General features: G+C 39.2%; 4 protein-coding genes across 21 annotated transcripts in view; 3 read left to right on the top strand and 1 right to left on the bottom strand.

The window, feature by feature from the left end:
* The first annotated feature begins 460 nt into the window (after positions 1 to 460).
* Positions 461 to 15,242, top strand: tpm1 (tropomyosin 1 (alpha)). 14 transcript variants are annotated; one of them, XM_077567436.1, is made up of 10 exons: positions 654 to 1,250; positions 1,497 to 1,622; positions 1,811 to 1,936; positions 6,587 to 6,720; positions 6,816 to 6,933; positions 8,439 to 8,509; positions 10,134 to 10,209; positions 10,793 to 10,855; positions 10,936 to 11,005; positions 11,322 to 12,636. In XM_077567436.1, exons 1-10 carry the CDS (start codon positions 1,137 to 1,139, stop codon positions 11,402 to 11,404), a joined length of 981 nt encoding a protein of 326 aa, XP_077423562.1. In that variant the 5' UTR covers positions 654 to 1,136; the 3' UTR covers positions 11,405 to 12,636. The 14 variants fall into 14 exon arrangements, with proteins under 14 accessions (XP_077423550.1, XP_077423549.1, XP_077423548.1 ...); XM_077567428.1 differs by lacking the exon at positions 1,811 to 1,936 and adding an exon at positions 12,643 to 12,858 and having other exon boundaries at positions 672 to 1,250; positions 11,322 to 11,400; XM_077567435.1 differs by lacking the exon at positions 11,322 to 12,636 and adding an exon at positions 14,503 to 15,242 and having other exon boundaries at positions 730 to 1,250.
* Positions 15,243 to 15,484: 242 nt separating this feature from the next.
* Positions 15,485 to 20,959, top strand: lactb (lactamase, beta). Of its 2 annotated transcripts, none has more exons than XM_077567598.1 (6): positions 15,485 to 15,949; positions 16,055 to 16,121; positions 16,656 to 16,846; positions 16,917 to 17,235; positions 17,329 to 17,494; positions 18,440 to 20,959. In XM_077567598.1, the coding sequence occupies exons 1-6, from the start codon at positions 15,593 to 15,595 to the stop codon at positions 18,966 to 18,968; spliced, it is 1,629 nt and encodes a 542-aa protein (XP_077423724.1). In that variant the 5' UTR covers positions 15,485 to 15,592; the 3' UTR covers positions 18,969 to 20,959. The 2 variants fall into 2 exon arrangements, with proteins under 2 accessions (XP_077423724.1, XP_077423722.1); XM_077567596.1 differs by having other exon boundaries at positions 15,485 to 15,961.
* On the bottom strand, positions 18,780 to 24,300 carry nrg4 (neuregulin 4). The gene is made up of 6 exons (XM_077567600.1): positions 22,017 to 24,300; positions 21,753 to 21,793; positions 21,591 to 21,684; positions 21,366 to 21,518; positions 21,179 to 21,285; positions 18,780 to 18,926 (listed from the first exon to the last, which is right to left on the bottom strand). The coding sequence occupies exons 2-5, from the start codon at positions 21,760 to 21,762 to the stop codon at positions 21,216 to 21,218; spliced, it is 327 nt and encodes a 108-aa protein (XP_077423726.1). The 5' UTR covers positions 21,763 to 21,793; positions 22,017 to 24,300; the 3' UTR covers positions 18,780 to 18,926; positions 21,179 to 21,215.
* Positions 23,352 to 27,574, top strand: part of tmem266 (transmembrane protein 266) — a 33,415-nt gene continuing 29,192 nt past the window's right edge. The window contains exons 1-3 of one of the 4 annotated variants that reach the window (XM_077567594.1): positions 23,352 to 23,574; positions 23,756 to 24,155; positions 25,280 to 25,498. The gene's annotated coding sequence lies outside the window, so the exon portion shown is untranslated. Of the gene's footprint in view, positions 24,156 to 25,279; positions 25,499 to 27,574 lie in introns of all 4 variants that reach the window. The other 3 variants (XM_077567592.1, XM_077567595.1, XM_077567593.1) reach the window with 3 other exon arrangements.

Raw genomic sequence — 27,574 nt, 5'->3', positions numbered from 1 at the left:
TCTCGATTATCAGGTTAAAAGCCTCATCGTCACACACAATTGTCCCGTGGGTGGACTGTGCCATCAAACGAAGCTCCTCCCCAGGCCGAGCCATGGCCGCCAATCTGCATGTGCACGCAGGCAGACACTGAATGTTTTTAAAAGCCTGCTACATCTGCTTGTGGTCAAAAATTGTAGTAGTAGTCATAGAATGCACATTTTCAGATCGCAGTGAGTGTCAGCGTGTAAAAACACACGAGGAATTTTTCTTCACAGTCACAACACAAAAAAATAACAATGACAAAATGGGAAGCCTGGCGGCTTGCTAATTCCGAAATTCTCACATGGGGGAAAAAAATAAACATGGAGAGAAAAAAAAAAACATGAGGAAGGAGGTAGCGGGAAACCTCTGCTTCATATTGGTCGATAGATCAATCTTTATTTTAATTCATGGTTCATTTGCCTTTATTTTTTTTATTTTTTTATTTTTTTCTGGAGAGCTCAGTATTGTTCATTCGGTAATTTTACCGATTTGACATGTCATCATCATTGTTCTCTCTTTTTTTTTTTTTTTTCCATTTGCCTTTATTTTAGTGGAAGCCTAACCTATCAGAGCAAAAACATTTATTGATTGTTTAAAAAATAGATATACATGGGAAGATGACCTCCAAAAAAAAATCAAATAGCAAATCAATATTCATGTTCAATATTGAATCACAATTTGATTAATTTTGAAAATAGTTCATCTTACTTATACACTAATCAGAGTATAAGAGCTGTGCTTTCATCCTCCGAGCACATAAAGTGACTTCTCTTACATTATCATCATGAAGTCTCATTCCCCTCATCCCATATAAAGACGTATAAAAGTCAAATGTTTGGGAGAAGACGAATCAGCGAGCAGACCCTCTCAAGACATCCAGGCACCCTCGCGCTTCCTCCTCCCACCCCAAAAAAAGTATTGGATGTCTCAAGGAATCTGCAGGCCCCCCCTCTTCTAAGTACATATTTGTGCGGGCGCAGCAAGGCAGAGCCTGCACTCCAGCTCCAACGTTCACTGAGGCACACACGGCCCCAGCTCCTGCTCTCGCCTCCCTGCTAACTTTTTCCACACTTTTTCTTTGACGGAGACTTTCCCGTGTTGGCAATAAGCAGCCATGGACGCCATCAAGAAGAAGATGCAGATGCTCAAGCTCGACAAGGAGAACGCCTTGGACAGAGCTGAGCAGGCCGAGTCGGACAAGAAGGCGGCGGAGGACAGGAGCAAGCAGGTCGGCAAATAAAAAAACTTCTTCATCATGGATGGATGGATGGATGGATGGATGGATAGATAGATAGATAGATAGATAGATAGATAGATAGATAGATAGATAGATAGATAGATAGATAGATAGATAGATAGATAGATAGATAGATAGATAGATAGATAGATAGATAGATAGATAGATAGATAGATGTGCATGAGTAAACTGTTTTTTTCCCTGTTTAACTGCCTTGTCTTTGATACGCATGTGTAGTTAGAGGACGAAATAAGAGAGTTGGAAAAGAAAATGCGTGTTACTGAGGACGAAAGAGATAAAGTGTTTGAGGAGTTCCAAACTGCCGAGGAGAAGCTGCTGGGCGCCGAGGAGGTCGCCACCAAGGTATCCGTCCCTCACCGGCGCAGACGTCCTTAACCTTGCTCTCTTTCTTTTTCTCCTGTCCTGTCCTCTCCTGTTCTCTGTGCGTCTTTTGTATCTGTGTATATGTGTGTCTGTGCCACTCTCGGGGTCACTATCCATCACCCCCCCCTCCACACACCCCCCACAAAAAAATTTGAAACGGGCCTCAGCTTGAGGATGACTTGCTAGCTCTGCAGAAGAAGCTGAAGGGAACTGAAGATGAGCTGGACAAGTACTCTGAGGCTCTTAAAGATGCCCAGGAGAAACTTGAGCTGGCTGAGAAGAAAGCCACTGATGTAAGTACAAGTGAGGGGATCCACCAGGGCACCGTCACGCGTCCCCTTCATGTTTTCACTTTCCTCTTATCACTGCACTCTCATGCTGCCTAGAAATTTACATTTCTGTTCGTTCACTGTCAAATGTCTTGAAAAATATTGTTTTTACCCTTTGACCTCGACATTTAGGATATTTTTGGGCCTTAAAAAGTCAAAACCTTTACCTTGAATTATATGCGATACACTGATTTTGATGGTAACCTTATGTCAGACAGTGTATAAGTTTCCCATATTTTCCTTCTTTTACATCATCTATAAATATCTGTATTGTATTTAAGCATTAGTTGATGTTCAGTGTGGGCCCACGGTTTGGCAAAATCCAGTGTAACTACAATAACTTTCAGTTGGAAGGAACCAAATTTCTAATTTGGGGCTTAAGCTGAAAAACTTTGGGAAGCCCTGCTCTATATTTTACTCCATGCCCAATCATTTTACAAGTCAGCCCAAAGAAAGTCACACTTCAGTGTACGTGACATCCACACCACATCTATTTTCAATACGGACACACGATAGCAGTCGTATTACATTTTGCGCACTAATCCTCGTCGTTTGATATGTCGCCTGCTGAGGGATTTTTTTTCCGGAGTGAAAATCAAGTCAGTCTTCCCACGAGCGCAGGGAGTCAGCAGCGTGGATATATATAGCCCACTTCTTTATATGGTCAACTTTGAGCTGCGGGCTGCTTGCTGAGCAAAGGGGGAAAAACGCAGTTCCTCACAATGCGCCAGCTGCACAATTTGGCCAAATATAGTCGGAGGATGGAAAGACATCAATCGAAAGAAATGACATCTTGGTGGATATACAGTGTACACTGTATGCTGATTGTTGGACAAAAAGGACTTGCCAGTCATGTAGTTGTAGTGCAAAGGTCATGGCCCACTCAAGACACAAAACAGTTATAGTCTTCGTGTTTGTTTTTTGTTTTAGTTTTTTTGCATACAATAGCGTAAACCATAAAGATCTCTTGCTGGAATTGTTAATAATCATTTTTGCTCATTTACATGTATAGCCTATAGTTGGGGATAGGGGACAGGCCAAATAGTGAAAATCCATTTATAAGTGACGGCCATTTCAAATATATTTTAAGAAAAAAAGAAAGAAAAAAACCCACATTGTTAACCCTCCCAAAAAACAAGGGGTGGCTTAAAAAATTATTTTTTGAAAAAAAAAAAGTCAATTGGTAATTCCACAGGTGTCAAGCTGCGAGTATTTGTGGGGCTGCATTGTCCTCAAAAAAATTATACAATCAATACAATGAATTTAAGTCTACCAGTGCAGCACAATTGTATTTTCAAAATATCAACTCAACTTAGTTAATAAATAAATGTTGCCACACTGAGCAAAAAAAACAACAACTTTAGTATATTTATCTATTCACAAATAATAATAATAATAATAATAAAAATAAATAAAGGTTAAATTAATAGCCCTTCATTTTTTTCAGGCTAGTTTAGAACACCCTTTTGCCAGTCCTATGTGTATTGTTCACAATTGACCAACAGGGGGTGCTAAAAGACAGGTAGTCCCTGTCGACGTTGGGGGTGATTACAGCTCATTGAAAAGGGCGTGCACCTCATTAAAGTCTCATTCTGGTCTTATCAATTTTAATTTCGCATTCCGTTGCTTTTATGGGCCGTTTGTTATATTATCTAGCTGTTAATGTTTTACAGAAATGTAAAAATATATATGTACCGCGCACGCACTGTCCTACATGGGCTGCTGTGTCGTCACTACAATGACGTAACGTCATCTGGTTAACTTGAGCAACAGTGCGATAGTAAAAGATTTGTTATCAATTAGATACCAAGAACTATGATACTGAACCAAATTTGTTATTATTGATACAGATATAGCCTCGGATTTGTCAGGAAACTGGTCTTTCTGAATGAATTTGATTGACTTTTAAGTATTTTGTGCCTTCTGTCCTTTATTTTTAATAATTAGTCACCCCAAAAAATTGAATGAATATGGGCAAAGTCTATAGGTAATGGTTTAAAGTAAATGGGGGAAAAACATAATAATAATAATATTACACCATGTACCACTTTTAAAAACTTAAAATTATTTGTAGTGGGCCTAAGTGATCGTCAAAAATGAGGCATAGAGACCCCAAAAAAATAAAAAAATTGAATTCACTATTATTGTAAAACACTGTAAAATTATACACGGTTTGAAATGTGACAACGCGCTTATAGGAATACTTATGGATTGCTTTTAAAGCTGTATATATGTACAATGATTCAATTAAAAGATATTTCACATAAGTTAACTTCAGAATTTAGCTTAATGATTGAAAACAAGCTGTTCTAAAATGTTAAAGGAAATTGTATCTAACTGTGTGGGTAAAAAATAAATACACAAATAATTAAAATCAGCCAATGTAACATTATGCAGTTTGACCATTTTAATTCAGTGATTTTGAATTAATTAATGTTAACACTTTGCCCTTTGTCTGTATTTTGATCATGATGGTGGTAACTATTGACCCCTGCGGATAATGATCAATATGAAGTCTACGCTCGGTATCGATATTATCGACATTTGTATCGATCCGCCCACTCATTTGCAGCCGGCCAGTCAGCCAGGCTGCTCTAGCGTGCGCGCGTTGCTTTGCCGTGAGGGAATCGCGAAGAATGGCAGGACCCTCGTCGGTGGAGGCTGTCAAACGAAAGATTCGATCTCTGCAAGAGCAGGCCGACTTTGCGGACGACAAAGCCCAACGGTTACACCGCGAGTTGCACGAGCAGCGCCAAGCCAGGGAGGAAGTAAGACACGTCAATAATGTGCCTCCGTTTGGGGGAGATTGTGGTTTATGTAGGTCGATGTCGGGCTCTCTGCCATGCGGGATGCTGCGCGCGGAATACGCAACTTCACCTGCTACGTTTTGATTTGATGCCCGACTCGTGAATTGCTAGTGTTAGTAAAACGTCGCGCTTTCACCATTTTCTGATTCTTTGAGCAAAAAGCACACTGCGGATGACAGATGCCGTTTGACGTGCCCATATATGGTCAACGCACAGCAACTGATTTTTTTTTTTCTCCCCCACCTTGAATTAGAAGGAGAGCAAATCCCTTGGACGGTCAGGGGCTTACACTGTCTGAGGCCGGGACAGGCTCAGTCTAATATAGCTTTATCTCCTTTGTCTGTTGACTTGTTCTCAGCTTAGCCGCTCAATGTGTAGTGGTGTGACTTCCTTATTCTGCCTAACTTTTAACCAGATATCAACTTGAGCGCCAAATTCAAAGCAAGGAGGCCAAATCCAATGTGACCCATCATTGAAATGGTCATTTTTCTGTATTTAAACCACTTTTGCAATGTATTTACTTCCACCAAATCCCCCACTTGACATAAATTGGGCAATATTTGCTAGCCACTTTTCCGTGACGGCTAATTTCAAATTCAAATTGTCGTTAATCTGTACATATGCAGTCACAATCATCATCATGGCCCACAAGGGAAACCAAAACTACAATGCGGGCTGCAAAAAAAAAAAAAGAAGAGTTTGACACCCATGGCCGGAAGCTACTGCTAAAGGAAAAGACAACTTGAAAGAATATTGACTTTATATGGTAAAGACATGTTGAAATGACATTCATAAGGACTAAAAAAAAATGCTTTGGGAGGCTGTAGTTCTGTGAGTTCTCCATATATATGCATAATTCAAAAATAGTGAATAAAAAGTGAGTTAAAGTAAATACAAAATTAAAGATGGCCAATCCTTGCTGTTTCAAATCATCCCAAAATACAGCTTCAGATCCCTCTGATGATTAACGTCATGTTCTTTGTTTCTGGGGAGAAAATGTTTTCAACATGTTTAGTATCTTATTTTAACGTGTCCTGTGTTGTTATGCACAAAAGTGCTGCTTTTGACTTTTACAGCTTTTGCCCTACTATGGAAAAAGTTACCCTGATTATCTATATTAAGTGTTAATAAGTTTTATGTTGTATGTCTGATTGGGTAGATCGGGATCGGACGATATTTTGCAAATCGGTGATCGGCTTTAATGTCTTAATTTGTCCGGTACATCAATGATGTCGTTGATCAACTCCGCGAAATAAGACATTGCATGTTATGTTCAGTGTTTTTTGAAGATTTTGGGGGGTTTAATTTTTTTTTTTTTCCCCACTCATTTTGATTGGCAGCAATTTTTTGTGGGTTCGTACCAGTCAGTGATCGGCTAAAAAAGCCCTGTGCCATTTGTAGCTTTATGTTAACTAACTAAATAGGCCCAAATTTAATATTAAGCAAAATTGTGAGTAAATTGAGACAAGAATATCATTATTTTCCACCATATAATGTACTCCTCACATTAAAACTGACAATAACCCAATATTGTTTTAGCAGTTTTTACTACTTTTTGCGACGTTTTTGTTACGTAAAATGGGGCACATTCGTGTACTTTGCGTGCTAGACAAGTCCATGTTGAAAAAGCAGAACAAGTAAGCTCTCGACGGAAGTCTTTCCCCAACTGCTTGCACAAACAAATGAACTGCTTGAATAAGCAATCATGCCTACAGAACTTTGGGTTGACATGTAAGCCACGGGTGGAATGTAATGTCATGTTTGTGACAAACAAAACCAAAACTGACTTCATGTCTTCTGTTCTTAGGCTGAGAGCGATGTCGCCTCCCTCAACAGACGCATCCAGCTGGTTGAGGAGGAGTTGGACCGTGCTCAGGAGCGTCTGGCCACTGCTCTGACCAAGCTGGAGGAGGCCGAGAAGGCGGCTGATGAGAGCGAGAGGTGCGTTGGCGTACGGGTTCCGCCCACCCGGGGTCTTTTCTGTGTGTGGAATAATATGTCTCCTAAATCACATCCTTTGGACCGTGTCCTCACAGAGGCATGAAGGTCATTGAGAACAGGGCCATGAAGGACGAGGAGAAGATGGAGATCCAAGAGATCCAGCTCAAGGAGGCCAAACACATCGCTGAGGAGGCTGACCGCAAATACGAGGAGGCGAGTTTTTGCACACATTTAAAAATAAAATACCACATTTGTAAGCCGTAAAAAACAAACACATCTTTTTTTTAATTATAAGATGATTTTATATTCATTTTAGAAGACGGTAAATACTAGATAAAAAAAAATACTTTCCACATATTTATTGATTTTTATTTACAGTAGGAGGAGCTTTAGGCATAAAGTCGACTTGATTTATTGCAAAGTAGTATTTTTAATCTACTATATTTCATCAAATACAGATTATTTCCTATTAAAGATTAATACCAGTACATGTTGTTTTTTTCTTTTAGCACAATTTGCACTATTTACTGTCACAGTCATTCACTTCCGAGTTAATGTGTTTGGAAAAATTTATTTATGTGTCGATCATATTGTTTTACGTTTTTACTAAGAAATGTTAAAAGTGAAGTGCTAACTGCCTTGTTTCAACAAATAATGTGGATTGTGGAAGAGAAAGGGAGTAGAATCTGAGGATCAGATTTAAACTTCAACACTCGAAAACTAGAGTTTAAAGATTTATTTTATTTATTTATTTATTTTTGTATATCAACATGTTAAAGAAGACAGGTGACCTGTAGCTAACAACGCTGGCGGTTGAGGGGATGCTGACTTTGCTATCCTCAGGAGTCCATTTCCATGTGTCGTACATATTTAAAAGTTAAATTGGATTTTTTTTTTTTATGAAATAAACGAGTGTTTAAAAAATAACTAAATAAAAAAAACGAAAACTGTATTTTACTATATTTTATATAATATTTATAAAACCCACAAAAACTAATTTTAATTGTAGAAAAAATGTCCTTTGTTTTTATTTTTGTCAATACATTTTTCATACATACATGAGCTTTCAGATTTTAACTCAAATATATTTACAGTATTTCTATGTTACTGTACCGCATTATGGAAAAACGAAAGTCAAGCAGTCATTAGGGAATTGTAGTTAATATTTTATTAAACAATAATTGACAAATACTACAGCTATTTAAAAATAAATTAATCTAAAGCTAATACTAAAACTAATAAAAAACTAAATTAGAACGAAACTATTTCAAAAACGTTAAAAATAACAAACCCGCTCTCAAAACTCATTTGAAAAAAACTAAAGCTAATATTAAAACTAATAAAAAGCTAAATTAGAACTAAACCGTTTTAAAAAAGTTAAAACTAACAAAGCCACTCTACAAATGTAATTCCAACTAAAAAACAAAAGTCAAACCAAAATTAACTATACGGAACAAACAAAACTATTATAATCCTGATTGTATGCTGTTGCAATATATCATTATATAATTATATTATTTGAGTTCTTGTTATTTCTACACCAGCTGCTTTAGTCAGGCCAAAATGATTGCGGTTGTTGGTTGCCCCTACTAGCAATCTCCGCTACCGCTACGTACCGGTAGTTTTAAGAAATGTACCAAATCCAAACTCGGTAAATGTGCAGCATATTTGAGAAAATGCACATTGTTTTGTAACACTTTTCTGTGCTGCACCTAAAGGTGGCTCGTAAGCTCGTCATTATTGAGAGTGACCTGGAGCGTACAGAGGAGCGCGCCGAGCTGACAGAAAGGTAAAATTCACAAAATTCACATCCGCGCCGCTGACCCTAACCCCCGGGCACTGCATGCTAGCAGTTCACATTATACGCCGAAAAAACAAAAAAAGTCTTATTTATGTAAAACGCATGGCCGGCCTGTTTGAACATGACACCTTGTGTTCTTACTGTATGTGCCGATCATTTGCATTTGCTCTCCCCGGCTTGAATGGCTGCGGCTTGCAAACGATGGTTACTCACAGCCACTGGCGACGGATGGACGTTGAGCTAAGAGTTGTGGAGCAAAGCACGAAATCACTAAACTCCTCACTCAGACAGGTACTATGAGCCAAAACTAACATACGTGTACTTAAAAAAAAAAAAAAAAGACTCTTCTCATACTATCATTCACCGGAAAGAATGAAGCCTGTGCTTTGCTTGCTGTGCTGGTGCTCCTCATTTTCCATCACCAGTTTAACTGAAAATTACTCATGAAAGTGACCACATTTGGAGTTAAAGTGTTTGTCTTCTCACACAACAAAATGGCACCCAAAAAAAGTTGTGTTATGAGATTTTGATTATTTTGTAACGCGTACAAATTCACTTGAACTCAGAATTTGGCCACTTGATCATTTCATGCTTAACTGTGAACCTTTTCCTAAAGCCACATTTTCCACCAAGCAGAAAAAAAAAATTGTTCAAAATTGAGATGGAAGCTGAAACAACTGAGACACTTTTTGATAGGGCTGAACAATTAATCAGAATCATTTTTTATTGTATGTAATAAGATGTAAAAAAAACATGTAAAGTAGTAGTATTGTAGTAGTATGAGCTAAACTGCTGGTTTTAGTGTGCATAGTTTGATAGGGAAGGAGCTGGAAGAGGTGGTGACCCGGATGTAGAGAGTCCAAGAGGATTTTCCCTGCCTTTGAATTTTGTCAAGTTGTAGTTAACGCTTAAAAGGCTGCAAGTCACAGCGTTTATTAAGCTAACAGCTCTCATTGAATTAAACAAACTTTCATATTAATTCATGGTTCATTACCCTTTTCGCATAAGCATAACCTATAAAACCATAACATTTTTGTATAATAAATCTGATATTGTTTATTGCGCGGACCTTGAAAAAAAAAATCACACATTAAATCGCAATGGCAATATTAAGTAAAAAAAAACGTGTTCATTTTTCAAAATGGTCCAGCCCTACTTTTTGGCACCTGTATCATGTGGGTAGCAAAGGAAGTGGGCGGAGTGGAACAGAACTGAAGTATGTCGAGTGGTTGACTAAGAATTGTCGCCTCTGTGTGTTGGTGTAAAAAAAAAAAAAAAACACATACAAACTTGGCCTTTTTCTGAACTGCATGGTGGAAGTTTGGTTTAACATTGCAGGGACTGTGCTAGAGACAACACCGACATCCGCTACCATTTGATCATGCAATCACCTCCACATTCCTGCTCTGTTTAATTAACTCGGGGTTCCCTACTGATTTAATCCCTGCACTTCTTATTGATCTTCTTTCCTCTCTCTCTCCCCCCCGCCCCCTCATTGCTCCGCCCTTCTGTTTCTTTCCCGCCACCCATTTGACGTCTGGTTCTGTCCGTTGTGGTCGTGGCTTCCTCCCTCTCTGTCTCCTCTCTTTGCACCTGTGTCAAACAAAACCAGCAAATGCGCTGAGCTGGAGGAAGAGTTGAAAACTGTGACCAACAACCTGAAGTCACTGGAGGCCCAGGCTGAGAAGGTAAGCAGCCCCGTACTGCATGCTGACAAAGATCTCCTTGATGGGGGGCCAGAAGAGCTCGGAGACCGGATGTTTGTCCTCTGCCATGACGCTGTGCTAGATTTGACGACTTTTGTCAGGATCATTATTAGCTCATTCACTGCCATTAACGATTATAGACGTCAAAAATTCATGTGAATTTTTTATATTAGTTTAACATTTTTTTCATTTCATTTTTTATGAAAACCTAGATTTTTTTATTGTATATTCATAACAGATCTAAAATTATCATGCGATTATTTCTGATTAAACGCCCCTTATTTTTTATTTTATTTTTTTAATTAGGCCCGTCCAGCGATTAGATTTTTTACATGATTTCATTAGTTAACTAACGATTAATCACAAATCTTATATTTGTTCTAAATTTACTATATTTTTTCCCCCTAGGTTTTCATACTCTTGTTGGCAAAAGTGGAAAAAAATTTAAACTAATAGAAATAGTTTAAATGAATTTTTAACGTCTATAGGCGTCAATGGCAGTGAATGAGTTAAAGAGCTGGCTTCTTCAGTTTGTTTGACTTCGCTTGTTATTTGTGACCCGCAGTACTCACAGAAGGAGGACAAATACGAGGAGGAGATCAAGATCCTCACCGACAAGCTGAAGGAGGCGAGTTTGACAGCGCTCGCGATCATAAACACGCGGCGTCGCGGCTATCGTGCGCTTACGTCGATGTTTCTTCTGCACAGGCTGAGACCCGGGCCGAGTTCGCTGAGAGATCAGTAGCCAAGCTTGAGAAGACCATTGATGACCTGGAGGGTACGTTTGTTTTTAACATCTCCACATTTACACCCATCACGAACCATGATACAATTCGAGGACATTGCTTTAAAGTCCTGAGTCTGATTAAAAAAAAAAAACTTTTCTTTGTGTGTGCGTATACCACAGAGGACTTTGCACTCACTTGTACTGCCCTTTCATTCCTGTCATTCTTTGGTGTAATGTTGTTTTCCTCCCTTTTTCTGTTTCAATCTCTCCACTTTGAATGGTCTTCACCGCCTTTTCATGTCACCTTTGACCCCTCCCCCTACTCCCGTCACTGCACCTCACCCCGCGCCCGATGGCCCACCAATAGATGAGTTGTATTCCCAGAAACTGAAGTACAAGGCCATCAGCGAGGAGCTGGACCACGCCCTCAACGACATGACTTCCATGTAAATGTTGCACCTGCCGTGCCTCTTGTGTTTGTCGGTTATTACGAGTACTAGGACTGGGCGATTCATAGAATATTGAATCGGGATTTTGATTTCGGCTTCGTACGATCATAACATTAGAGCCGAAAGAAAAGGATGAATGTGCCGTGTTTGTAAATTCTTGTGTTGTGAAAGCACTCTGAATGCTAAATGAAAGTTGTTTATTACCACCCCAGTTAGCGTTAAGCTTAATAACACACATTGTATATTTAAATACAAGACAGACTTTGTTTTAGAAACATCACCAGTGCTAATGCTAACAGTCAATGTAAAGTCCCATTTACAGGCTAATACAAAATTAGCATCGATTTCCGGGAAAGATATTCTTTCGAATAACGAATGTTCACATACAATCACTGTAGTAGCACATAGCGACCAGTGATATTACAATACTCAAAGGCACATATTCTTCCAAATATGTGGAAAAACAAGTTGCATAAAAACTCAAGCACAACTTTCTTCTTCTACTGTTCATATCTTAATCGTAAGTGTATACTCCTTGCATGAACGGGACCACACTGCCCCTTTAAGGCCAAGGCGCACATATCAGGAACAAACGGTATTTGTTTTTTATTGCTATTATTTTAATATATTGTTAAATAACTTGTTATTAATCGTGATTTTAGTATCATTAAAAATTGTGTTATTATTGTACAAAAATAAAATAATTCTATAGTCGCCCAGCCCTAACGAGTAGCATGTAGCAGTCTGCTCAGGATGCACCATTATTACGCACATTGTTTTACTCAGGTGGTCATAAACAATGTCTTTCATGTGCGAGCATTCTCTTGCAACTCCCAGTTGGCTCCTCTTTCAATTTACGGTGTGACGGTTGTGTCAGTAAGGTTAGAGTGTGTAAAGAAGACAGGAGGAGTCATTTGTAATGCATGTCACGTGAAGCAAGCATGGACCGGTTTTGTTTCATTTTTATTTGACGGACCTTTTTCGTGGCATCCTGAGACACGCATGCTAATCAGGAATTCACTCGCCGTAGCCCAGAGCCTTTCCTCTTTTGATTGATCATCTACTAATACGTCCTGCTTTGTCCCCTGCTAAATCCCCCTCCCGCATATTTGCTCTTTTTTCCCCCGTATTTCAATGGCCTCTGTGACGTGGCTGCTATTGATGTGGTGCGTCAAAGAGCCGACACCCCCCCCCCCTCCCTCCCTTCATTCACTGTACTTCTTCTCTCCTCCCTCACAGATAAATTGTTTACATCTCATCAAAGACGCCTCCTTCCGGCGGAGTGGCATCTGTCTGCTCTCTCCAGCCTTCCCTCCATCTTCCTTTCCCTCTCCACCTGTGCTATTCCCGTCCTCATGTTTGTTCTCATCCTGGTGTCAAAGTCCATCCCATCTCTTGTACAGAATCCTAAAATCGTTCTGCGTTGTGTAAAAAGAATAAACCTCATCCCTTCCACGTACGCTGTATCTCTTTACTCTGTCCCTTTTTCCCTATTTATTTCCAGTCGAACCTTTATGCTCTGTCTTGACTTTTCTTTCAACGTCTCAGCAAATCGTTTTCCTTGCTTTCATTGTTTCAGCCAAAAAACGTAAATAAAAAACAGAGCCAATTTAGTTTCTCTTGTAGCAGTCGAAACTTTTTCGACATGGAGTACTGTGACAGGGAATCTTGCTTTGGGTGTTTTGAGGACATGAGGATTGGGATTGGATTGTGATCAGGAAGACTTTGGTTAAGTAGCGAGATGATGGAGAACATCTAGTTGGATGAAACGGACTGAGAAGCTTTGTGCACATCTCTGTTGCAATATGACGTGTGGGCATTGTACGTTACGCAGCATTTCAATAAATGTACAATCTAAACGTTCTGAGTGTTTTGATGAATTGCCATAATTTAGGGCAGAAAATGTATGTTAACAGTGCAACAGTGGAGTCTTTAAAATGTCACAAGTTACAAACAGGAAGATAATTATTTACCATTTTAGTTTGCAGTTTAGCTGGTTAACATCTAATCTATTTTAGTCACAGTATATTAATTCAATCGAATCCTGAAGTTTCAGTGCAAAACACAGCATGCTCCCGCTTAAAGTATTCCCCAAATATTTGTCTGAACTTTAAAGACATACTGTACAGAAGGTATAGTAATAATTGTAATGTTTTTGTTTTTTTTTTACAATTTAGTATTAAAAAGAAATTTAAAAAGGTAAATTATTTACATAAATCTGTTGTCGTGAAAAAAATACTGCAAATAAAGCAATTTCTAATAAAGCAAACATTCATATTCAACAAAGCCCACATTTTATTTATAAAATGGCCCAATTTTGAGCAGGGCCGCATAGGATATAATATTTATTGTAAAGACATTTTTTTTTACTTGACTTCGCCTTTAAATAACATTGAAAGTATTCATATCCGTGTCAACAATTTTTTGGGGGTTGTTTTTTTTCTTGGTCGAATTTAAAAAATAAATAAATATGAAAATATTTTTGGGGGTTGAATCTTTAAAAAATAAATACAAAAATAGTTGAATGTTTACTGACACTTTCTTGTGTCATTCCCAACTAAAAGATAATCATTCACATAATGCATATTAACTAAAAAGCATTCTGGGAATAAATTAAAATGAATCATGTCCATGTTGATCATGACCAATGAGATGTCAACATCCTGACTATCTTTTCTTGCAAAAGGTAGGCTGCCGGCAGACTTTGCACATTTTTTTTTTTTTTCACCTGCACCTATTTTGACTTGCTGTCTGGCTGCAATCATCTACCGGAATAGCTGCCATGTCACTAATAAACTACATTTGGGCCTTGAATATGAAATGTGTCAAACATATTAATGACAATTCTACAATTAGGATTTTTTTATTTTATTTTAACAATGTTCCAAGTGTGTGCCAGGGTGCTCTTAGTCAGTTTGAATAACAATGTTGACTGTGTGCATGGTTTCTCACAAAACCATAGTGAGTTTTTTTGTTTTTGAGTGCTGTGAAGAACAGGTTAAACATGTAACAAGCTTGATTATTAACACAGTCCAACCGGCTGACTCTCTCATAATCACTTGACTGTGACTAACGCTTGCTTTTTCAATTTCCCAATAGAGAAACTTGCCCATGCTAAAGAGGAGAATCTTGACATGCACCAGATGTTGGACCAGACTCTAATGGAACTGAATAATTTGTGAAAGCACATTCTAACCCTGACATGCACTGTGGTTTGGCTTTTTGTACTTGCACCTTTGCTACCCTATAAACCTGTACCTTGCCCACGGTGCAGCGCAAACAGCCAGATGCTATTTTATTGCACCAGCCTGCCTTCAGTGGAACTCAACCAAGGAGCTAAGGGAAGTCAAACTTAACCATCACCTCCGATGAAGCCCAAAGTCAGAGGCATGCTTGTATTCGCAAGATAGTTTTTATACTGTAACAATGTATTTTCCTTGGGCGGAATCACAGGTGACTTTGGTTACAAAGACTGTTTTGTACATCTGCATTGATAGTTACATTCTATTCCACCTCAAGTTTTGCACATACCAAAGGACAAAATGGAGAAATTTAGCACTTAAACCTCACAATAATGCCTTTTTTTTTTTTGCATTCTGTATGAAAGTCTGTCAATGCACTCCTCTTGTGAAATTTCAGTATATAAACTGGTGCTAGTTTACTCATATTTAGGCTGTATTCGTTTGTAACAACCACAGTCCTAATTTTTTTCATTTTGTCTGTGTGGTTTCAGACACCTGGTTGTGCATTTTTAGAATTTTTAATGTAGATGTTTCAAATGTTTATCATATTTGAAATGTTTAAAATCTGAAATAAATTAAAGCACGTTTTAAAAGCTTTGTGATTGTATTTTATTTTAACACTTTCGCCACCTCACTACCCTATTTTAATTTCGGCTAAGTATAGTGGTACTTGGAGAGTAGGGTTTTTTGGGGGGATACTCCTGAATTGGTTGTTTACTTATGATTTGCCTTCCAGCCAGTTGTTATGTTTGTGATGATGAAGTGTTTTCTGAGTGAGTACTGTGCTGACCAACATTTGCAAGGCTGAGTCCGTCGCTCGATGTTTTCAGGATCGGTATTCAATTAATCAGGTCTGGCTGCATGACAACCCGGAAGTAAGTTGGCAACGTTTGGCGTCTTATCGTATGTGTTTTTACTAAGAAAATAAACCGTTATATTCTTTTAAAATGTACCACTTGTTGGTGCCACATAGGTTATATGCCAAATTTACACTTTTGCCCACGCGTATGTCCACTCTGTGGATATCACGAGCTGCCGGGCGAGCTAGGCTATACAGCAAACGGAATCATGTTTTTAACCAAAGTCGATGCTACGTGAGTGGGTCCGCCACAAACTTGTCAAAAAACTATCAAAAGTTTTCCTTGGTGTGGGTCTGCGGGGCCGGTATGGGGCTTGCCTTGGTTTTTGGACTGAAATATGCGGGTGTAGACAACGGTTCGTGTGATAATTCAGCAACAGAGCCACAGAATCATCGATACGACGCCGCAATCCAAGCGAGCCGAGTCCTTGTGGAGCGGATACAGGTAGGCGCGCAGGTATGCAGGCCGGAATGTGGACGTGAACAGGTTCCACCAGTCTGGCTCTCTCCGTTTCAGCTATGTCGGTTTATGTGGGTCTTTTCTTGCCAGATTGAGGCTGGAGCACCCGGATTGGTGGTGGGAGTGTCGGTAGATGGAGTTCCTGTCTGGTGTGAAGGTTCGAGCATGGTGGAACAACTCGCATGGAATTTAACGTCCCAAACCCCGTCTGTGATTAATTATCACCAAAATTCTCCAGTCGTGCCCATTTCAACCTCTGGAAATATTAAAACAATCGCCCCAAATTTGGATTTATGAGTTTATGTGTTTTCCTCTCCACAGGAAAAGCTTAATGTCAGATTTTTTTTTTAATCACTCTTAACCAAAATTTATATGAATGGGGTTGTTCGAATTTTGCTGATTTTTCTTTCTTTTGTAGTAATATGAAAGGACGAAGTAATGTAAAATAGTCAAATGTTCGGCCCATAACTCATATATTTACTGTCGTAAGCATAATATTCCATGTATATATTTATTTAATTAATTGGCTGATTAGTCAGTTATCAGAATTGTATTCTGCCAAATATCAGAACTGACCTTAGAAAATCTGTATCGGGCAGGCCCTACTTTTTTTTGTGTCTTTTTTGTTGACCCTTTTACTGTGTTCATCAAAGTTGTCTATTGACCCTTTCAAATGATTGTTGGAATTCAGGGGTTGGTTATGCCGATTTGGAGAATCGTCTTCCGTGTGGCCCGGAAACGGTCATGCGACTCGCCAGCATCAGTAAGTCGTTGACGTCCGCGGCTGCTGCACGCCTCTGCGAGGAAGGGAAACTCAACCTTGACGCGCCCGTCCAGAAATACGTGCCGGAGTTTCCTCAGAAACAGTTTGATGGACAGAATGTAAAGTTAGCTCAACTTTCCCAAATCCATTTTGGCATCTTCTGCAATTCAACCCGCTCTTTCTTTTTAGGTCACAATAACCCCACGCATGATTCTCTCCCACCTCAGCGGTATACGGCATTATGAGAAGGATGCAAATAAAATGAGGGAGGACAAGGAAAAAGCTAAGCGACTTTTGAAGCCATCAGTGACAGAGAAAAAGGAAGATAAGCGCTTGTGTGAAAATAAAGGGGAGCCCACTGAAAAGCAGAACATCCAATCCAAAGAAGCTTCCCGGGACAAGAAGAAAAAAGAATTTGAGCATGAAGAATACTACTTGACAGAGAATTTTGAAAGTGTCACTCAGGCGTTGGACCTCTTTAAGGACGACCCGCTTATTTTTAAACCAGGTAAGACGCATGCGCGTGCTCGCTCGTTGCTTCATTAAGATGCGGTTGCAGTTTTGGCCATTTAACACTCCACCCAACTTCCTCCTCCTGCAGGCACAACATTCTTGTACTCCACCCACGCCTACACCCTCCTCAGTGCTGTCATCGAGCAGGCGGCTGGCCAACGCTTCCTGGATGTCATGAACAACCTCTTCCGGGAACTTGGAATGCTCAATACCGTGCCAGATCAGAATGAACCCATCATTTACCATCGCGCCAGGTAAACAAATTTACAAGGTGTGCCATATCAGGGACGGGTAACGTAAAAAATTGAGGGGGCCACAGTTTTTCTACAGCAGTTTCTGGGGGTTACATAACGCTACTCACAACAAAAATTTCATATGGAAAATGATATGCATATGCATGTTTTTTAATTTTTTTATTAAACAAATGTACACTACAGTATCTTAATAAATCCTAACTCAAATATATTCATGGAAGAGCCACTCTTCAACAGCAAAGGGTTGGAAGTAAACAACAAATAAAACCACATAATGTGATTACCTGCAAACAGCTTTGTTGGGTAAAAATTAACATACAAAATGGCACTGAACTGCTAAATGGCAAACCAACATTATGTACAAAAACTCATTTTTTTGGCAATTTTTCCCACAAAAATCAGCTCACCCCAAAAATGTTTGTATTATCCTGTCATCTTCCCGGTGGGCGGCGTAAAAAAAAAAAAATTGACAAGCACTGCCCTAAGCCAAAACTTCCTTCTAGTCTTCTTCTCTACTTTAGTTGAACAAGTAAAAACACAATAATGTGATGTTTGCCACCTAGTGGCGAATGGTGTTATTACAACTTAAAACCGAAAGTGTGATAGCAAAAACAATTGATAATGTTTAAAAAACAATAATCAACGGGCCTCTCTGAGTTCTGCCCATCCCTATTTAGACAAAAACATTCAGCTCGCCTATGAGTTAAATATTCAGTCAAAGTTTTGTAAGACCTCTGAATCCTGATGATTTATTTTTTAGGAAACTTAGTGGAAACGTTTTGCATGACTGAGCCCCAGTGCACAAATCAAGCTTCATAAATATATGCTCGGATAAGTTTGCTGTGGAAGTACTTCAACTCCATCAAACATTTTTGAGATCAACTAGGTCAAATGTCAAACAAGGTCGGACGCCATCAATAGTCAAAGAATTATTGTCCTCCGCAGATATTACCGTCTGAACAAACGAGGACGAGTGGTCAACTGCCCGTACGTAGACAACTCGTACAAGTGGGCGGGCGGCGGCTTTCTTTCCACAGTTGGGGACCTGCTGCGGTTTGGGAACGTTCTACTCTACAGCTACCAAATGGCTCACGTCAAAGACAGTGAAGGGCTGCTGCCCGCTTTCCTCAAACCTCAAACCGCCGTGGAACTTTGGACGGCGGTAGACAAAACGGAGGCCAGCTGGGACAAGGACGGACGGTACGGCCAAGGCTGGCTGGTGGTGGAGAAAGAGCAAAAATACGGACAGTGCAGGAAGCGCAGGCACTACGTGTCACACACAGGGGGCGCTGTGGGGGCCAGCAGTGTCCTGTTGGTGTTGCCCAGCGAGGAGATAGAGCAGCGACGGGGACAGTCACAGAAGGTCCTCCCACAGGGGGTGGTGGTCAGCATTATCACCAACATGCAGTCTGTGGGACTCAACAGCACAGCCCTGAAAATTGCACACGAGTTTGACAAAGCCAAAAGCGCGTAAGTTGTTTCCAGAAAACGGGACTGCTTTGATATTTTATATGTGAGATTTTTATAGATGTATTTTTATATGAAGTTGTTGAATCCCTTGCACTAGATGGAAATAACTCACCAATTTTAATGTCAAACAGAAGTTAATAATGAATTTTGGCCTAATAGAACCAATATTTCCTAATGAAAAATAACATCATCAAAATGGATGTGTTCCTAAGTCATATTGAATGAACTTTTGGCCAATTGTGACATATTACAAGATTTTTCAAGTATCCCTTCCCTTAATGAATGTGAATTACCAATGTGTTAGATTAAAAAATAAATAAATAAAAAAGATGATACAATTTTATAAACTTGTACTAGGACACCCCACCAAAAATGCAGTCCAAAATGTTTTGTTTTTTTTGTAATGCTTTTTGGAACCTGATTGAATCGAATCAGTTTTTGTCTTCAAGCAAAAAAAAAAAGCATTACTTGGCATGGAAAAAAATGCCGTATTTTATTTTTTATTTTTTATTTTTTAAGAAACATGGGAACTGTTTCTATTTCCGTCCACTAGATGGTGCTCACCACTAGAAATGCCAGCAACGATGCGAGAGGGGAGGATTCAGTTAATACCCAAAAATGCTGCGTAGAAAGGAAATTGTTACTTAAATTATACTTTGGCCATTGTCAGCATGTGTCAAATTGTTGTTGACATTTTTGTAGTATTAATTCACCTTGTTTAATTGTGACGCAAACTTGAGTGTCGCAAATGGAATTTCATCAAGTGTACTTATGTTTTGCCTCAGTCCAAAAATCACACAATAGTCATCATATTTCAAATGGCTTGTATTTACAGAATCACACCCATTTACCCGTCAACTGACACAAAAGGGCTTTTTGTTCAGCGTCACACAATGCAGCAAGTTGAAAATGTACATTGTATGTTTTGACATGTACAACAAAGCTTTGTAACTACTTTTAGTATTAAAAAAAAGCTCATAGATTGAAATGTGATATTGTAGTTCTGTAAAAGCTCCACAGTCGGGGAGACATTTTAGAATTCAAATTCCAACTCCACGTGTGTGTCACTAGAGGGGCACTAGTGATGTCAAAAGTGGAAAATGTATGGATGGAACGATGTGGAAATTAAGCAGTACATGCATCTCTGGCTACTCTGTAAAATATGGCAAATTCAAAAGTAAACTAAAAGAACGGAATGTATTCTCATTTGGACTTTATGAGAACAGACTCACCACCAAACTTAAAAAATATTTTCTTTACACTAAATAAAGGTTTTATGGTGGCCCAAATTTGACCCATGAAAACATTAATTCTATTTCCATTATTTCTTTGGAAACAACTTGAATATACACTCAAATGTATCAAAAATGAATCCACTTAATGGGTCAATTTGACCCAACTTTCTGAGTTTTTTTATACAAAACAAACCTTTTTTTTTTTTTTTTTTACCAAAGTTAAGGATCTGACCAATATTTACGAGTTGTTTTACACTAAAAGACCAATTTCTTGATTCAAAGTTGAGTCAAATTGACCCAAGTAGAGGATTGGTCCATTTTTCACCCATAGTTGTAATTTAAACAAATTGGAACATCGCAGAACTGATCGTGTTCAACCTTAGAAGAGCCACTATAGAACCAAACTAGTAGTTCCAACATACAGTTCCACTTCTTAAGATGCTCAACTCATCAGTGTGCTTGTTTTCCACCAGGGCTGGACAAATAATCAAATTCAAATCGACAGCAATACAGTTTGATTGGGGAAAACATGCTTCATTTTGGTCAGCCAGTAGACTTGATTTATTTACATTTATGCATGTATGTAGTGTCGAGATCATTTTAGTGCTGCAGAAGAATGTTTGTTTCAGTTTCATGAAAGATTGAAGTGACAAAGACACAGATTTGTTTGCAGTATTGTTGACTTACTGACTTTAGTCTAGTTGTCATAGTAAATGCTTAACAACTCCAAGTGTATTAGATAAATAAACTTTTATATTAATTCATGGTGTATTTGCCTTTATTTTAGCCTAAGCCAAATTAATACAGATTAATGTATTGCTTGTTTGTAAAAAAAATAAAAATAAAATACATGGGAAGAGAACCTTGAAAAAAATCACAAATTATTTTTGCAATATTGTTGATTTAAAAAAAATCCCAATTATTTTCAAAATCCTTCTGCCCTAGTTCCCACATTAACCGGCATTGAAAACGATCTCACCATGTGTGTGTTGCAAGAGCACATCACCGTGGAATCGTCATCTTCTCGCTTTTACTTTCCAATACTCTGTGTGACTCTGTTTCCGCTGTTGCTTGGCTTTCAGCATCCTGCACACAAAGTGACATCAAGAATTTAAAACATACATTTTTAAATACCTTCCTCCTGTCATCCATGTACCGGTACTTACTTATATGTAAAGTAGACAATAACAGCAAAAACCACTACGATGAGGATAGCAACAAGGACGAGTGCTACAATTAAACCCGCCTGCTCCTTGTCGCTCGATCCAAGGAACAGTTGGAACTGCTCGCATCGACTTCCTTTGTAGTAGTCGCTGCACCTAAACGTAACATAGCGGTCTCAGTACGCAGTCCAAACATGCATCAACATTTTGTGTGCTTGCATCACTTACACACAGGAAATTGTTTCCATTGTGGCAAGTTTATAGCACGTGCCACCATTCATGCAATAGGCAGCGTCCTGCGCATCACATGGCGCTCCATGTTCTGTACGGACAAGGCAACATGCTTGAAAAGATTGCTTGGAGAAAAATTTTGAATCTAATTTGGTTTACCTGCCATCATCTGGAAGGCTGATCTTTAAATTCTTCTTGACCTAAATAGATCGATAAAAGTTGAGATGAATCAAAGGAGAAAACAGATTACAAAGAGGCTTACGATTGATCTCTGTGGAATGCCTCCGAACATGAAAATGACAGTAGCCTTGCAAAAACACCTCACTATAACGTTTGCTTTAATTGGTTGCCTGTACAAATAAATGCAAGCAAAATATGACAACAACAACAAAAAAAAGACTAATTCAGGAATAGTTGACTTACCTGCCTGTGAAATCCCAACTTTTGCTAGCTACAGTGACTTCCCAATGTGAATCATAGTACTGCCTTGCTTTCGACCAGTCCCTTTAAAGACAGGCGTCATGTGGGTGTGCTCTGCCTCCACTGAAAAATATGTCGCGAATGCAGTTTGTCCACATCGCCTCTGAAAATGGCGACACCAACTCGCCGCTGCAGGCGCATTTGTCAGTCTGCCTGTCAGCTCGGCAGTGGAATCGCAGCAGCCTCTGGCCATGACTGTGATTGATGATGATGAAGATGAGGAGGAGGAGGAGGAGGATGATAGCCTACGTGTGGGTCACATGTCAGCGAGTGAAAAGAAGTTCGTTGCCCGGCCATGACAGTTTCCGGATGGGTGAGACTCGAATGAATGGTTGGCATGTGGAGAAGGTATGAATGGAATCGTGGGAACTGGAGTCAAGGTGCGCTGCCGACTGCTTCCTTCAAAGAAGTTATTAGTGTCGTGTGCTCTGGACCGTTAGTTGACTCATCAACTGGCAACTTTTCTTCCTTGTTTGCAGCTTTCTTAATGGCAATGTGTGTCGCACTGCAGGCTTGGCGGAGGCCCAGTTCTGGAGACACAGTGGTGATAAACACGTCACTGCTTCATCTATAATTATTTAATAGTTGTGTACCTTAGTTTCACTTGAAAAGCGAGGGAGGATTTAACCTGCGCAGTTTCGCATTCAATTATTTCGTCCAGTGTGAAATGAATTGTGTGGTTTTAGAACAGCACAACATGGGTCAAAATTGTCAATCTCAATAAAGTTATGACACTTTTTATGATTAGTTATGACCTATTATCTAAAACCTGATCATTTTGTGGCTTGTGGTATCTATACACGATCCTAAATAAATAACGGATAGCAATCACATGACTTTTTCTGTGTTTTTCTATTATCATTTTCAGCAATTTGAGAAAGAAAAGAAATTTGTACACCTTACCCCCAATAACTTTTCTTGGGAAAAGGTGAACCCCGTCATATTTGCTACACTTCCTGAAATTGACCCCAAGTTTGAACAGAAAAAGTCTCCTTTTTAAAATGGGAGGGGAGAACAACCCCCCCCCCCCCCCCATAACTTTTCTGGGGCAAGGGGGAGTCACCTCAAATTTGCTACACTTGCTGAAAATGATCATAGGAATACACAGAAAAGTCACGTGATGGCTTGGCTAGGGTTCACTTTTTTAAAATGAGAGGGGGGCCCTCACAGGGCTCCTATGACAGAATTTGTACCCCCCCCACACCCCCGTATTTTTTCTTGGGCAAAGGGGAGCCTCCTCAAATTTGCTGCACTTGCTGAAAATGAAAAAGTCACGTGATGGCAAGGGTTCACCTTTTTAAAATGGGAGGGTGGTACAAATTCTAAAGGGCTCCTGGGAGAATTTGAATTATTATTTTATTTATTTATTTTGCCGGGTTTTTTTTCTCCCCCTTTGGCGCGCATGTGTCTTGGTATCGCGAGGAAGCTGAAGGAAGTGAAAAGAAGCCAGTGTTTTATTTATTTATGTCATTTTATTTTACGTCGACGCTTCCAGAGAGCTGTAAGTAATGTTTATTGTGGCGCGAACGCAGATCGTGTGTATGTTTTTATAATTGATTTTTATTATTATTATTATTATTATTATCATTTTTAATGTGTATTTTTTAATATATATATATATTTGTGCTGCCACGACCTTGTTTCCTCGTCGACGTTGTCACTCGCTGGATTCCCGCCTTCAGCATTTGGACAGCTCCCGTTTGTGAGCCTCTGCGTACACATGGAGCCCCCGGTGTGATCGCGGGGAGGGGGTGGAAGCCCCCCCCCGCCCCCTTTAAAAAAAAAAAAGCCTCTACGGTCGCACGATGGGACCCTCTCCCTGGACTCGGTGACGGCGTCGCCCGCTGCCGAAGCATGGTGCCCTCGCGCCGGAGGAGGAGGAGGTCCATTTGTCGCGCCGTGTCCCCGGAAAGGCGACGCCGCCGCTGCTCGGCGGATTTGTCAGCCCACTCAAGCCAAGATCCGAGCTCCTCACATTGCGATCTTCATTATCGGCGAGGAGGGAGATGTGGCCGTCGTCACTGCGAGGGCAAATGAGTCACGAGCGCACTTTCCACTATGTAGATCAAGGCAACGCAGGAGGTTAGTGTGCATTTGTTTGCTTCGTTTATAGTCCTTGCTTGTGTAGGCTGAATCGTGAAGAAGAAGAAGAATCCCACCGAGGGGCCTTCGAGCACAGTTTATGTCGGCCTGGTTTGACATGATTGCAAAATGCATCTTGATGAGGATGAGCCTGTGCAGAAATAGACCAAGGCTCGTTGGCTGGTAACGAGATGGTGAAATACATTGCAGCCTTTTAGACAACCATCTCCATGATGGAGCACTTCTAGGAATGAGTGGAAACCACTGATGAAAAGGGTGAAAGTTGGATCTGTTTTGAAATCATATTCCAGGGAATCACCTTGAGGAGCGATTGCGTGCACATATGTCTGCAAGTGAGAATAGAGTGGAGCCAAATGTAACCCATTGTAGGCAACTTGTACCTACATTACAAAAAATCTGCAGGTTAGGTTAGTTGAAGACTCTAAATTGTCCATGCGTATCTTGCAAAATCAACTAAATGATATGTTTTAGTTCACCTGTGACATTAATGAGGATTCAATCTCTCGAGCTCTTATTTTGATCCTTTGGAAAGCAGCTACATGAAATACAAGAGCAACATTCTTGGAGGTAATTGTAGCCTATCAACCATATTGCTTTTTATTTTTTTTATTTTTTTTTTTACAGCGTATAGTACATGAATGTTGAATCTGTTACATCAAATGTAAATATCGAATTATGGCAATAAATAACATTGACAAAGCAATGTTAGTACTACTAATAACATTGCATTTTACACCCTATAAACATTATTGGGTTAAAAATAACCTAGCGTAGTTTAAAAATAACCACCAGTTTTAAGGGTGTGTAGCTGTTACCTTTTGAAACAGTTGGGAAAAAAATTGTATTGAGTAGATTTTCTTCGTGGCAACAATGCTTCTTGATCATAATTGTTGGACAGCCTGTTTATTTCCCTCGTAAACGATGCCCTATTTGTAGGAAACGCGCATTTGTTGGGTGAGCAGCACAACTGATGTGAAATGTGCCAAATATTGACTGGCTGAGCCAAACTGCTTATTCTTGATTTGTTGTCGACATGTCAACACCGCAACAATTATGCATCTAATCATCGGATTGGCTTTGCAACGTGTGTGATTTTTTTCCAGACTCTTCCATTGAAAGTGGCTTGTCACTTAACGGAGTTGAATGGCCTTCTGTCCCGCAGCACAAGGAGCTAGCTAGCATCCCTGGGTACTTGCTATGCAAGAGGTGTGGTGTTCTTCAGCCCCACAGATTCACAGAGCGGAGCGTATATTAAGGGAGATTTAAAATCCATTACAGTTTAGTGCTCCCTGGGAAAATAGTTAAACAGAGCATAGGCAGAGGTGAGAAGAAGGCGAAGAAGCAAATGCAAAGTGTAAGATAAAAAAAACAAAAAATGTTCACTCTAAAATCATTGGGGTCAACAATTAACCCAATTTGGGTTCAAAATAGACCAATCCACTACTTAGGTCAATTTGACCCAGCTTTCTGGGTATATGAATCAAGTAAACAACCAAAATTGAGTCATTTTGTACAAAATAACCCAAAATGACCAATTTGGGGGATTTGTACAAAACAACACGTAAAGTTGGGTCAAATTGACCCAAATAGTGGATCATTCCATTTTTTACCCAAATTGGGTTATTTTATTTTTGAGACCGATCTACTACTTGGGTCAATTTGTCTAAAGTATCCTCGTAGTTTTTTTGTTTGTACAAAATGACCCAATTTTACGTATTTATTTATTGTTGTATATACAAAATGACCCAATTATTGGGGGGGGGTTGTTTCATACAAAATGACAATTTTTTTGGGGGTGGGTGGGAGGTTGTTTATGCAAAGCAATTCAGATAATTGGTCAGAGTAGTGGATTGGCCCAATTTTTTTTTTTACTCCAATTGTGCTATTTTTGACCTAACTCTGAAAACAGTTAGGCCAGAAATAACCCATTTTGGGCCAAGAATGGACCGATCCGCTACTTGGATCAATTTGTCTAAAGTATTCTCTCGGTTTTTGTTTTGTTTTGTTCTTTTGTAGTACAAAATGACCCAATTTTATTTATTTATATTTGTGTATACAAAATGACCCCAATTTTTTTTGTTTCATGCAAAATTACCATTTTTGGGGGGATTGTTTTGTGCCAAGTGACTCAAAAAAAGGGTGAAATTGATCCAAATAGTGGCTCATTCCATTTTTTTACCCAAATTGGGTTATTTTATTTTTGAGACCGATCTACTACTTGGGCCAATTTGTCTAAAGTATCCTCGTAGTTTTTTTGTTTGTACAAAATGACCCAATTTTACGTATTTATTTATTGTTGTATATACAAAATGACCCAATTATTGGGGGGGGGGGGGGGGGGGGGTGTTTCATACAAAATGACAATTTTTTTGGGGGTGGGTGGGAGGTTGTTTATGCAAAGCAATTCAGATAATTGGTCAGAGTAGTGGATTGGCCCAATTTTTTTTTTTTACTCCAATTGTGCTATTTTTGACCTAACTCTGAAAACAGTTAGGCCAGAAATAACCCATTTTGGGCCAAGAATGGACCGATCCGCTACTTGGATCAATTTGTCTAAAGTATTCTACCGGTTTTTGTTTTGTTTTGTTCTTTTGTAGTACAAAATGACCCAATTTTATTTATTTATATTTGTGTATACAAAATGACCCCAATTTTTTTTGTTTCATGCAAAATTACCATTTTTGGGGGGATTGTTTTGTGCCAAGTGACTCAAAAAAAGGGTGAAATTGATCCAAATAGTGGCTCATTCCATTTTTTTACCCAAATTGGGTTATTTTATTTTTGAGACCGATCTACTACTTGGGCCAATTTGTCTAAAGTATCCTCGTAGTTTTTTTGTTTGTACAAAATGACCCAATTTTACGTATTTATTTATTGTTGTATATACAAAATGACCCAATTATTGGGGGGGGGGGGTGTTTCATACAAAATGACAATTTTTTGGGGGGTGGGTGGGAGGTTGTTTATGCAAAGCAATTCAGATAATTGGTCAGAGTAGTGGATTGGCCCAATTTTTTTTTTTTTACTCCAATTGTGCTATTTTTGACCTAACTCTGAAAACAGTTAGGCCAGAAATAACCCACTTTGGGCCAAGAATGGACCGATCCGCTACTTGGATCAATTTGTCTAAAGTATTCTCCCGGTTTTTGTTTTGTTCTTTTGTAGTACAAAATGACCCATTTTTATTTATTTATATTTGTGTATACAAAATGACCCCAATTTTTTTTGTTTCATGCAAAATTACCATTTTGGGGGGGATTGTTTTGTGCCAAGTGACTCAAAAAAAAGGGTGAAATTGATCCAAATAGTGGATCATTCCATTTTTTAACCAAATTGGGCGATTTTATTTTTAGACATATTTGTCCAAAGAATTATCCCAGGTTTTTTTTTGTTTGGGG

Source organism: Vanacampus margaritifer, chromosome 6 (assembly GCF_051991255.1).
Source record: "Vanacampus margaritifer isolate UIUO_Vmar chromosome 6, RoL_Vmar_1.0, whole genome shotgun sequence".
Lineage (NCBI taxonomy): Eukaryota > Metazoa > Chordata > Actinopteri > Syngnathiformes > Syngnathidae > Vanacampus > Vanacampus margaritifer.
Note: the sequence above shows the minus strand (reverse complement) of the source record. Positions and strands in the feature narration are given on the sequence as shown.